Source organism: Poecilia mexicana, unplaced genomic scaffold (assembly GCF_051168715.1).
Source record: "Poecilia mexicana isolate PSO_F unplaced genomic scaffold, ASM5116871v1 scaffold_9, whole genome shotgun sequence".
NCBI lineage: Eukaryota > Metazoa > Chordata > Actinopteri > Cyprinodontiformes > Poeciliidae > Poecilia > Poecilia mexicana.
Genome location: NW_028263378.1, coordinates 13,020,470 through 13,034,366, shown reverse-complemented (window position 1 = coordinate 13,034,366; position 13,897 = coordinate 13,020,470). Strand labels below are relative to the sequence as shown.

Sequence of the window (13,897 nt, the reverse complement as noted above, 5' to 3'; positions counted from 1 at the left end):
AGGGACAACAGTGACTGATGAGTGCATCTCCCGAAAACTGACAGGAAGTCTCTGCCGTCCCCAAACAGCACATTTTAGAATCCCTGCCTCGGTTACAACACAATGAGTCGGAGTGATGGAAAGCAATCTAAAACCCAGCTGAGACTAACCCGTCGGAGCTGGAATCAATGACAACGCACCGTGGGAGAAGCGTCAAAGAAATGAGATAAAAATTCCATGTGTCTTGTTATCTGATAGATAAAATACATCTGAGGTAGCGACTGCTGGGGCCACCAGACACAAGGAAGGGTGAGGGAGAAATGAAGCAGAGCGAATGAAATCTAATGTTCTTAAACACCTTGCATACAGCAGATTATCGCATCCCAAACCGTCGTATTTCCACTGAATCCACTCATGCTACAAGACTGTAGTAAATAGTAGAGGATGGGAAGAGAGAGGAATCGTGCAGCAGAGCATCTGCAATCTTTGTTCTAAATATAGCCTCTCCTTTTCCCTCTCCCCGCTCTCTGAGGCGCTGGATACACTTAAGTGGATTACTACACAGACTTTTCATCTCCTTTCTGGTTAGTGTTTAATGAAGTTTAGGCAATCATACATCTCAGTTTGTTCATTGCTCAGCTGGAGGCAACACCCAGTGTCAGAATGTGGATTGAACTGTTACAACATAACTAAAAGCCAGTGTGCATCTGCATTATTCATGGAGACCGTAGTAACTCGGAATCTTTATTAATATTATTAAGCATCAGCCTTTCCATTTTCATCCTTCTAATAAACTGTGCATTTATGTAGTGATGAAATGAAATCAGTGCATTACAGAAGGAACCTGCTCCTGTGTCTGACCAAGCCTGTAAACTCAATACCAGTTCTCTGTCTAGGGGCTTGTAGAATGAGGCTTTGCAAGACTAAAACATCATGATAGCTTTTATCAAAGGGCATTCAGTCTCACACGGAGCTACTTAATTGATGTCAACACAATTTTGTGTAATAGATTATTAGGAGATCTTTTTATGCACACTTATGTTTGAACCTCTTATTTTGTACTAAGAAATGAAATAGTACTGTGGTTTTGAAAGTATCTACAAATAAAATGTCTCAATAAGCTGCCTAATCGACACTCAGTCTAAACAAAATCTATGTCCAAACTTTGCTTGGCAGGAATTTAAGTATTTTAGGCTGTCAAATGGCAAAGTACAAATGGTTTGACAATGGCAATGAGAATACACTGAGTGGCTAACAGTTAGGTGCTAATTAGGAGCTTCTTCTTTTTCCTACTAATCCCGATGGCTAGTGGTGCATTTTCTTATTATTAAGAAATCAAATATTTCAAGTTGCCATATTATAAATACAACAAAAAGTCTGAATTTCTGTAAAGTCTGAATTCCAACAGGGAAAGTCGGTGGCCACAGAGCAGCAACAAGTACAGCATCTCTGGCTGCTATACATATTACCTAACATCAAGCCATTAAGCAGAGATTCTTTGAAATACAGTTTAGAATTGTAAAAAAAAAAAAATTGGTAGTTTATTTTTAAATTACTTATTTATAAAATTCACTGAAGGTTGCCTGGCAAACTATTGTAGATGCTGTAGCCAGAACAAACATACAAAAACAAGAACAGATACTTGTCTTAGATTGGAGCATAAAGCATTTGCTTGTTGGAAACCTTTAAATAACATAGTTTTTTTTTTCCCCAAAATGGGCCTTTTTCTTTCCATTTGGCATTCGCATGCTCCAAACTAACCACTGGAGTCCCCAAAGCATGTTCCTTTGTGTACATGGGGAGCATAAAACAATGACCAGCAGTCTTCAAGTTCTCAGATGAAATCCAACAGGGCTTATATCATAGCTATTTTGTTCTGTTTTTAGACGTTGTCATGCTTTGTCTAATTTTATTCCCCTGTGCATGGTGATTCTTAAAAATAGCTATTTAATTAAATTTGGCTCAAATCAGCCAGTACTTAGCAGTTTACAAACTACTATCCGTACTAGCATGTAAAGTACTGGAACTCTAAAGAACATTAAGAGTTAGCATTAAGAACATTAGCAGTCATTTTGCTGATGTAATGCTTTTATTTGTTTTAGGAGCAAATGCTTATGAATCTGAAGCTGTTACAAAGATTATATAGTCATAGTAGAATGAAGGATCATGTTTAGCTTTGCTTTAGATTTTAAACTAAAGGTAACCAAATGTAAGTAAAGTAAACTTTAAATCTTGAACTCAGTTAAAAATGTCTGCATCATTTACTGGGCATGCATGATATATTTTAGCTAGTCTACAGTCCTTGTTAATTAGATATGACAAAATATAACGTAAACAACCCAGTTGGGATCTTGTGCCTTAATATTTTGATTTTGTTCCCTTCAGTGTACCTGTTTTAAGCTTTAGAGTGGCTTAAAAGGTCACATTTAGACAAAGTAAATTCAAAGCTGAGTATAAAAATAACTACAATGCTCTACTGTTGTGAAGCTTGTCGAGACACAGAGAGGGCAACGCGTTTCAGAGACAACTGTCGTGGCCATCTGAACTTTACAGCCCCTGCAATGGTTTCTTTTTTTAGCCTTCGAAAGCTTTACCTTGCATATTTATGAGCAGAAGAGTACATATACAAAAGCATACTTTAAACTGAAATAAATCCTATCTTACTGTAATCCTTATGATCCCCTTTCCTTTTAGTGCCGCACAGAATAACACAGGTCTGACAGAGAGTAAAGGATGGGTCCATTATCAAGGTGCAATGAATAATACAAGTCTTCCTGAGAGCTCTTTTTTCACTTGCACACACACACACAAACACATCCAAAAGTCACAAGGCTAATAGATTTACTGTGTAGAAAAAAAATCTTTTCCAAGGTCTGAAGGAAAGTCTGAGAGCCTGTTCTTCAGTTCTTCAGACTAATGCTTGATTCTGAAATTTTTAACAGGACTGAATAGTTATTTGCAACTAGACTGACTAAATTATTATAACTCAGCTATGTTTATGTTTTCCAGGCACATTTTATAGCAGCATCAAGTAACTATGTTACTTCCAGTTGTATATAAAAAAGTATGTATATATATCAAACATAACTTACAAGAAATTTGACTTTGAAATTTGGCATCTGTCTCTGAAAAGTTCCTGCTCTTTCTGACTGTCATCACAACAATGTTCCTAAATTAGGCCATTTACAACCTTAGTAGTGTTGGACGGAGAAGTAGTTTGTATGACATGCTCAGTTCCACCAGGGGCTAATTGCTGCTCGAGGTAGTCTGGTGGAGCTGAGTGGTGGAGGTGCAGGGGAGGGGAGATCTAGAAGCTCGGCTGGAGACTGCAACTCCAAGGAGGAGCTTTGCAGACATATGTGGCAGTTTGTGGGAGCAAGAGTTTAAGCACCTCTGAATGGCTGCCATGGGATAGTCAAGGATTCCTCAAACACGCATAAAATAAGGCAACACTCCAGGCATGTTTTTTGATGAGAGGAAATCATTATAACATGATGTCAAGCTCAAAAAAGTCGATTTCACATAATAAGCTCCCCCTCTTCCCACCCCCCACCTTAACTACCCATCTGCAGCATGGTAACTAGATCTTGGAGTTGTTATTGGTGACTTTAATTAATGGTTATATCTGCAAGAGCAAACTTGCATGTTGAAATAAAAATAATTCCATGTTTATGAATTAAAAGTTTCCTTGCACTCTGCTTCCATAATACAAGGCCAGCTCTCGTTCTCTTTCTGTCTGTCCCTGTAGGTAGTAGCCGGAAAATTCAATAAACAATGCCGTATAAAATATTAAAGCCACAATCTACTCAGCTTGATGTAAAGACTTCAATCCAATACCTGGCAAAACTGTACATGGGCCTTCTCTGCAATATGAACAGATGCTCCAACCAAATCAGGAAAGGAAATTTGCATCACATGGTGTTCTTTAACAAGAGATGTGTGTGAGTCTAAGGAGAAACATAACAGGAAATTATAGCACAAGGCTTATGGACAGTCATAACAGGTAAAGGAAGTTTATTGCAGTTAGGATAAAACAGCTGTGTGAGACAGCAACAGCATCAACTTGTTTAAGGAAATGACACGTGGCTGAAAACCCTTTGCAAAAACTCAACTCACTGGAAAAACCATGTTAGGAATACAAACAATATCCACGTCCCAATATCCCCTCCATCTGACGTCACTGGCTGCTTCGCGTCCCGCCCAGTTTACAACACAGCTGAAAGACAGCTACTCTCAGTATGTATGCACCAGCCTTAGGAAGAAAAACCAACACAGGACAGGCAAAACAGTGTGAAAACACATTAGCTAAATATTCCCCTTCCGCTCCACAACAGCAGTGTGCTGTTGCATTGCAACACCACGGTGTCCTTTTGCTTGCTTTTCTGAACTGCCTTTGAGTTTATGGATCAACTAGAGCGTTTAGTGTGGGAGAAAATGACAGGAAATGTCTGGCCCATTTAACAATAAATTTCCTTGAATACATGTGAGCTGTGCCTGGGAAAAACATAAAAGGAGAACAGGGATGGGCAAGTCATGAGGGAGCGCTTCGCGTACAATTAAAACAAGAAATCGCCACAGAGTCACACAAAAAGTATTTCACCTGTTGCTGTAAACTTACCATATCCACGAGTGTCGTCTGACAGGAAACTGACTGAGGTGCATCATGGATCTGTCACAGGGAACACCTGGAGATTTTCCCGGCTTCATTCCAGAGCTGTGTCAGGAATGCCCTGCACCCTTGGAGCCCCTCTTCTTCTACAATTTAAAGTTTTCTATCTATAGATCCTGCCCCACGCTATCTGCAGACCCCTAACCATGATATAGTGTTCCATAGTTGTGTGAAGTCCTCCTATGTGATGCATTCAGACCTGTCCTTGAGCACAGAACTTCTTGCTTCTTTTGTTTGGTCCTATCATCATTAGAAAAAGTTCCTACTTGTCTCTCAAAAGGCAATCTTTAAAAAAAATAATAACAATAATAAAGCACAGCAGAATCCGTAAAAAAAAAAGAGCAAAAAAATAAAAAATGAGCTGAAGTTGAAGTACGAAGACTTGAGCCTTGCATGAAGTCAGTTTCTAAGTGAAAGTGTCAGCGGTGCCAACAGGCAGGCGGCCACCCGGCAGGACCAACTAAGCTCTCCGGCCGCTGCTCTTTTTTCCGTGGGATTCTTCCTGCGAAGGCTTGGAAATTACTGTCCCACATCCACATGGTGAACTGGTTCAGGGACTCATTCTTAGCGTAAACATTCCTTTTCCTGAAAGCCGATGACGCCGGTTGGAGAAGGCAGCCACAGTCGCAGCAGCATGACAGAGCATGTTGCACACAGAGAGAGTCAGTCACACTCACAGGTTCGCTTTCACACTCTCAGCTCTGCCACCTCGCCACCCCTTCTCCTTTCTTTGTCTCTCTTGTTTCTCTTCTGCCTGTCTGTTCTGCCCAGGGAGGAAATTCAGGAAGGAGGAAGGGAGTATAAAAAAAGAAAACAGTATAGCGTCTCTTCAGTTTCTCTCTTACTCTCTCTTGACTTGCTGCTGATCGTCTTTCTCGCCTTTCCTCCCTCCTCCCTCACCCCAGTGGGATGTCCTGACTCTGTAATAGGTGTGCCTGTTGTACTCAGTAAGCTAAACCTAATGATCCTCTTAAGGCTTCATTCAGAGGAACAGGTCTGCACAAACACAATTTGCATAAACAGAAGAGTGTATTCGGTAATAAGGACAGACTTTCCTGCTCTTTCTTACAGCCTTCCTTTGTCATGACAACAACTTCTCCTGTTGTTCATTATGTCAGTCTGTCTTGTTTTTATGACTCTGAGCAAAACTAGTCTGTATCTGGCTTCTGCATGCCAGTCTGTGAACCATGAAATTTCAAACCACACAACATTGCAAAAATTTTCTTTTTTTCTTTTTTTTTTTTTGTTCCAGTAAATACATCCGAGTATAAAACATATAGTTGAAGCATGTGTGATGAAAGCAAGCAGGGGTTTTATGAACGCACGTTTGCTTCTCAAAACCAGTTAAACTGGATGCCTTTTTTCCTTGCAGCAACCTCATGAATAATTCTGCTTTTACACATGATGACTGTGTATATGCTGGAATCTGTTTTCGCATGTCTGACTTTGCACTCCTTTCTCAGCGTATGTGTAGAATGAGACTGGAATTGGCAAGGATGCTTAAGAGTCGAGGTTGGAGTTAGCACGCCCAGGTTGTGTCTGAGTGTGCGTGTTTCGCATTTAAAGCCAAAGTTCCAGTCTTTTGTTGTCTGAAAAACAGGATCCAGCGCTGCTTCTTGCACACATCCTGCCTAGCATACACGTCACCAACTTCTTAACTGCTGCCAAAACGTCCAGCCAACTCGCCACCCTGAGTATAAACTGGCACTTTTCAGTTAAACCACCATGAGTGGTAGATAGCAGAGGGCTAAGCTGTGAGGTAACTTAAGACAGGAATGAGTCAGTTTGGGTGGGAGGTATGCAGTTAAGTCACTGGGCTTCACACCTCAGGAATTAGAAAATACAAGGTAAACAGAGTTCACTGATAAAACGAAACCCTTAACAAAGCTGAGATCTTGATATCTGTTGTTGGTTTTATGTTTGAAATCAGGTCACCCGTACCAACAAGATGAAAGACGCTGATATGGGCACATTTTTACAGTCACTGTCTTTTTCCTTTTCCTTTCACAGCTATTACATGCCTAAAATACATTTTACTAGATGCACCTGTTTAGTATCAAGTTGGACCCCTTCTCCTTGCAGACCTGCCTTAATTACTTGTGGTACAGGTTCAACATGTTCTCTGAAACATTCTTCCAAGATGTTGTTCTGTATTTACATGGAGATTTGTAAGATGTTGTATTATTCTGCTGGAACTGTCAAAAAGGAAGGGTCACGGTTGGCTGTGGTGATTAAATGAAGCTCAACTGGTACTAAGGGGCCTAACGTGTACCAAGAAAATATCTTCTACACTACTGCATCTAATAAATGCTGAGCAAGTATTAGAAGGCAAGATGGAGCTTTCTTCCATGTTGTTTAGTTCCAACCTTGAGCCTAACATCTGAATGTTGCAGCTGAAATAATTATCAGACCAGGCTGCAGTTTCCTTATGAGATATTCTCTAATTTGTGTGAGCAGGATTACATTAGAGCCTCACTTTCCTGTTTTTGACTGACAGAGGTAGTACTCAGAGTGGTAAACTGCTGCTGTTGACAATTCAGCATTCAAGGGTTAGGGATAGAGTATGTTGTGTGTTCAGAGATGGTATTGGTTAGAGCAGTTATTTGAGCTACCGTTGCCTTTTCATCATCTCAAACTAGTTTAGTCATTCTCCTTGATTGTCTGACATGGACATACATTTTCAGCTACATGACCGCAACTCCCTGCATATCTCCTCTTACACAGACCATTCTCTGGAAACCCAATAGATGCTTGTCCATGAAAATCTGAGAAGAGCAGCAGTCTATAAAATATTCAGACCACCCTGTCTGGCAGCAACAACTACGCCACACGCAAAGTCACTCAAGTCATCATTGCTTAGGATCCTGATCCTCGGCTCAAACTGCAAGTTGTTCTGAGTACGTCAAGAGACCTAACCGCATTGAGTTCTGCGACTTGCCGAGTCCCTATTTGTGCTAACAAATGATTACAAATGGAGATCTAATAAAGTGGGCATTGATTCTGTATAGATCACTTTGTTCTGGGTTTTCCAAATCTGGCTGGATGTTTTTTAATTGTTTCCTGATGTTCAGGGTACAGTTGTTTTCTTTCTGTCATGTGACCTACTTTGACAGTTGCACTTGTGTATACAGCTACAGCTCTGTGCAGCGAATGAAGCTGCGCTCAGCTTAACTTTAGTACTGGGTGTTATATGTTACAACTTTAAAAGCAAAAGCAGGGGAATCTTTCTGGAAGTTTTGTCACATGATTAACTGGAAGTGAACAATCATGCAAACAATAATGAAACTCTTCAGGTAGGCTCTCTGGTTGCACCCCATCTTCGTTGACACGAAGATGGGGTGCAACTCAAATTGGGATAATTTTCTAAGGAAACATTAAAAGGATAAATTAATTTTAAAAAAAAAACACTCGAATGAAGACTCAGACAAGGACTCTGCATCCACAGTGGCTCTCATCTTAATCTGTCATCTGATTAAGATGAGAGAGAGCATCTTCATCAGAGCATCTCTTTAAAAATGTAGCAAAAAGTTATTCTTTATGTGTTTCCTAGACCAAGTTATTAAAACCATCTCACACACAAGCTGAGTACACACAGTATGTTTCAGTGCAACTGTATGTGCCAGTGTGTGGTATTGCATAACTGCTGTTGCCCCTTGTTCTGCTCAACACTTGTAAGCTGTCACGACTCATCCTGCAACCTGCGTGAGACCAGAGGATAGAGGAAAAAAGTCAACTGAGGGAAAATGTGAGCTTCCAAACAAACAAAGGATAAAGAAAGCAAGCATCGGGGAGATGCGGGAGAGATGGAGAGCGAAAGAGTTGGAGGTTGTTCATGAGTCTTTTGAGCAAAATAAAAATGAGTAAAGACAAGGAGGAGATGGAGGAGTGACAGACAGAACAAGGAAAGATTTATGAACAATAAAAGTAAAATGCAGCAGTGACGGAAGGACACAGGAGCCTTGAAACAACAATATGTTCCCCAACACAGCTAACATCGTAACTTATAGCAACCATCAAATCCTAGAACAGTATTAACCTATCAACATCTGTGACCCCAGCTTGTAAGCACACAGTTTCCATCCAAAATAATATCACATCATATTCCAATCAGGGCAGTCTTTTCCATTACATTACCACTCTGTCTGTGTAGCTGGGACTCAAGGGGAGGGGGCCGGATTACACAGCGGCACAAGTATATATCGATTTCATGTGTACTGACATTTAGCAAAGTACTTTTCTTCATTTTTCTGCAGATCGATTGTCCTGAGAACGCAGGCTGAACACCCTCTGCAGAAATGGGTCCAAGCTTAGCCCTGCAGCAATACCGTGACAGCTGCAACTCCTGCTGCTCGCAAAACAAAAACATTATGTATGCAATACTTTACATGACAAAAGCTTTCAAGGCACATAAAACTGGCAACACAAAATCGTTACAGCTTCTACGAGAACTAATCACATTATCAAACCGCTGTTCATTAGCAGATTAACCAGAGAATAAATCAATCACAACAAATGCACCTAGAATCTCTAGCCAATCCATTATCACATTAGAATAAAAATCTTACATATCTAGCAACTGAGCAGCCAAGAAAGTCTCACAGACTGAGACAAAACTAAACCTCATGCAATTATTCCCCCGAGGTAGGAAAACTGCCTATCAGTCAGCATGTTGCTGTGGAAATGCCTCGGGCCTGGTCCTCCTCCTTGCCATTCACAGATGGTAATGCAGTGGCATTTCAGCAAAAGGTTAACTCATTCCCCCCTTTTCAAATCAGATATTTGTAATTAGATTCCCACATCTAATAGGAACACGGTGGCTTCAAGGGCCATTCTGTAAAATGTGAAGAATGTTTAAGTAGAGAAAAAAAAATTACTCACTCATTGAGTCAAGAGGTTTTTCTGACACTTTGATTTTAAAGTGGGCCAAAAGACAGTGGAGGAGGGGATTAATTCATAAAAAAAAATAATAAATACTGGTACATTAAAGCTCAGCGTGAGCTGTGACCGGTGTAGCTACAGAACATAAGCTGTGCACATTCAGACGGACATTGGAGAATCATAAATGAAACAAGTGATCATATACCCCATAAATATAACCTTTTACAGCAGAGTGGCAAGAAGATTGTTACATTTTCTAAAGAAGGCTATAAAAATACACCTTTGCAGTTTGTCACCACAGATGGAGGAGACACAAAGAACGTGCAAAAGTAGGTCTGATGATGTTCTTCTCAGATGAGACAACCCTGAACAATTTTGGCCAGCATGCAAAATAAGCCCTAAACATACCACAGGCCCTGTAATGAAATGGCAAAATAAAAGGAGACTCGTGTGTTAGAATGGGTTAGATTTAAATTTAATTCAGAATTTGTAGTGATTGTGTCATAAAAATAATAGTCGAGGTGACAAAGCTTTCTAAATGTGCTCCAAATTTACAAGAGATTTTCGAGTCTAAATTACAGCAACGAAAAGACAGAGTATTCAAATCAGGTGTTCACTATTGGGGAAAGAATGAGACTACATCTGAAAGTGACTGAGAAAACAAATCCCATCATCAAGATAAGAGAACAAACCTTAAACATACTTGACGCAAAAGTATGTGCCATTCTTTTTCCATTGTCTATTGCCTAGAAGAATATCTTGCTATCTTTATCTCATTTGTATTGCTTTTTCAAAAAAAAAAAAAGATGTGTAAACTGAATTTAAAATTGATTTAGTTCAACATAGCAACAGTTAACAAAAAACAAATAATTTTATAGACATATTTCCACACATAGATGTGTAAATCATATAAGTTTCTTTAATATTTTTTTTTAAATAAACAACTAAGATGCAATACCACAGTGAATTGTGAATGGAATATAAAAACTCCAAATCTCCCCTTTTCATTGTTCACAGCATAGAAAGAAAAAAAAAAAGACAAATCCGCAACCATTCATCAATCAGCTCAGCTGGATTATAGGCCACCATCTGTGCTTAATAGCATCATTAATACAAAGTTAAAACCACGACTCCAAATGGCGACGTCTGCTGTGAATGCTTCACCAAGCAGTGTTTTTTTTTTTCTTCCCCTCAAAGCAGGTACAGATGGGAATGTCCTGAAATATCAGTGGTCCATTACCACAGGCAATTTTCACTCTAACGCCATCTGGTAACGGCGACTCTCACTAACAGTTGGAACGAACAACTTCGTTCTTCTTTATGATACCTTAATTACCAGATTATATAGTTACAGGAATCATAACTTGTCCTCTAACAAGCTGACAATAACGGGTGAAAACATCTTGTGTTCTCTACACAAAAGATGGGTTGTTGAGTAACAATAATGCACAAAAACTTATAGACATGTATTTTTGTCTGTGCTCCATCTATTATTATTTATTTATTTATTTATTGGTTGGTGCGAGGTCTAGTGTGAATTCCCCAGAAGTTTAAGCATGATAGCCTTTAGGTAGGTATCTTTGGTATTCCGCAGTGAGACGTCACAACTTCTAGAGGCACGGCAGAGTGTTTGCTATGTTTTAGGTAAAATATTAACATGATTAACCTATGGTGCCCTTAACAGAAAACAATATGTGAAGATATTTTATAGTAATAAAAATTACAAATTAAGTAGGTCAGAGATTTTAGTGTTAACTTCTGACCATTTTTGATGATTTTAGCTTACAGGAAAAGAAAACTTAATCTTAAACCATAAATATAATAAAAATAAACAATTAATTACAGAAATGGAATTTCCATGTACAATGCACTAAATATAGTCAATTTCTGGATTTTGGAAAAATGTTTTTTTTTTTCCTTTGCATTATATACACACACCTATAAAAGTCCTTTAGCTATTCAACCTTGTTCTGTCACCCACTGCTCCTTTTGTTTATCACTTTATTTATGGAGTTCATAACAACCTCCTGAAAACAAGTTTTCAAAACAGGATGTCATCAGTTACGGGCTGCAATTGTTGCTTCTTTAGTTAGTCCCCAAACTGACCTTACAGAGACAACCATTTGCCATTTCCAATTAAAGAAAATACACTAATCAATGACACATTTCAGGAAACTCTTATATAATAATGTCCACGTCGTGTTCAAACTGTGCTAATAATAAAATCCAACATTTAAATTCAATCAGGATATACTTTATCCGTCCCAAAGGGAGATTAGATATGTTTATAACTCATTTTATGCATGCTTCTCCAAAGATTTGTGACAGACAATGACGCCTGTACGTAGGAAAGATGCGTTGTTGTGGTCATTCCAAATTTAACAGAAGTAATCTATTAATTTTAGTCATTCTGCATGACTTTGCTGTGCTGGTTTACTGTAAATGTGCCTCAAAATGTCAGTCTAAGCTCAATTTGTTTATCCCTTTCTGTATGGAGTTGGTAAAAACTTCCTGAGCATATGTTTTCAAAACAGTGACTGCAGACAGGAATTATGGCATTGCTGGTATTCCACAGTTTGACGTCACAGCACTCAGAGGTGTGTTGACACGTGACGCACGCTGAGAAACCACAAGCCACAAAGTCTAACTTTTGAATTTTCATTGCTGAACGACAACTATGCTTTAATGAGTTTTACAAGCAAAACAATAGAGCAGTGCTGCGCCTGCTTTTGTGCATGTCTCTGATTAGTTAAGGGTACAAAGGAGGAAATTTGGCAGTTAAGATACAAATATTTTATCTAGCATTGATTAACCAATTTTTAATGCCACTCTGAGCATCATCATGCAGAGTACATAAAATTTTATATCTTATTTTCCAAATCTAAAACTGCTTTGGCTCTGTGCAGTGCAGCGGAACATGTGTTCAGTTCTTACGCAGTGAAGCATTTGTCGAAATTTTGTTCGGCCTCATTGACTTTTTGGCAACACATCCTCTGAATGGGATCGGACAGTGACCCTGCTCCTCGTTTACAAGCTGTCAGAGACCTGTGAATATGTGGGTATGGGCTAAAGATGACAATGATTATCAAGTGTTCTGTCAATTGCCAGCATTGTGCTGCGGATCTGCTGCCATCAGAGCGTAAATGCTCCTCTGCACATTTGAATGAGAGCTTTGTGCCTGGGCCATCAAATTAAGCTCAGCCGCTCACGCGGTAGGGGTGAGTGCATTTTGGAAGCTTGACACTCTGGGAGCACTCTAGTTAAAGCGTCGTAAAATTTCACTTCTCACCAGTTTTTGTCTACTATATAATTTAAAGTTTCTTCACTCCCTTCAACAGCCTGTTGCTGACGTAGTAAAAAAAAATTATACAGATCCATCTTGAATTAGAAAAATCCTGAAAGTTGATCTATTTAAGGGATTAAGTTCAAAATGGAGAACCTAGCTAATACATAGATCCGTTACTTAGACGGTAAAGTATTCTGAGCATTTAGAATATTGCAAAACTAATAAAGGATATTTCACATAAAGGTTCATCAAGGAACTTTTATGTGCTCAAGACTGTTTGAACAAACAAAAAATGTGACTTTGGTTTTCTGCTGGTCTGATGTAATATTAGAGTTTCTTTAAAATTAGCTTGAAAAAATGCGTGAAATACATCACACATTTTTATGTTTGATGTATTTATCATCTTTATATCAGATCTGAATCTGATATGCAAATCCATATGTAAGGTATCTGTATATCAGTTTCACTATAACTTTAAAAAACCTATAGCCTCTTTTGCTTATTTTAAAGAAGAATGCATTTTTAGCTTTCACAAATGTCAGTGAATCTAATATGCTATAAAACAGAAGTCTAATGGAAATGTATTTTGCTGGAACAAACTTATGATAAATGTACCAGATTAAAACCGGATCAGATTTAATTTTCTAGCCCATTAATTGTCCTGGGACACATTAATCACCTCTATGATGGCTTTTTGTAAACAGTTTCAGTCTAATACCCTCATGTTTCATTTGTTGTAGTTGTCATCTTTCATATTTGAGGACATTGCTTCGAGCCAATTAGATCCAACAGATGTAAAGAAATGACTGGATAAATTCATTTTATTAATGTGCTGCACAAACTAAGGTGTGTATGAACCTGTTGAAGGCATAATCAACAACTGAAAGCAACCTGTTAAATAATCCACACCCTCCATTTCTAACCATGGTCTCGGCTCTGTTGCTCAACAGCTCCAAAAATAGACTTTTCCTGCATTGCACCATCGCCGTGTCACTGTTGCTGCCAAAGCGCTTGACTGGCTCCCTCTGGACTGTCTGACTAGCCTGAACCTTAATCACAGGACTGGATGAACCCAGTACATATTT

At 39.0% G+C, this 13,897-nt stretch overlaps 1 protein-coding gene across 1 annotated transcript in view; it reads right to left on the bottom strand.

Moving 5' to 3' along the window:
* Positions 1–7,079, bottom strand: part of pde4d (phosphodiesterase 4D, cAMP-specific) — a 57,263-nt gene extending 50,184 nt beyond the window's left edge. Inside the window, exon 1 of the mRNA XM_014985592.2 lies at positions 4,598–7,079. Coding sequence (XP_014841078.2) covers positions 4,598–4,686 — 89 coding nt within the window. The 5' untranslated portion in view covers positions 4,687–7,079. The remainder of the gene's footprint in view (positions 1–4,597) is intronic.
* Positions 7,080–13,897: the final 6,818 nt, after the last annotated feature.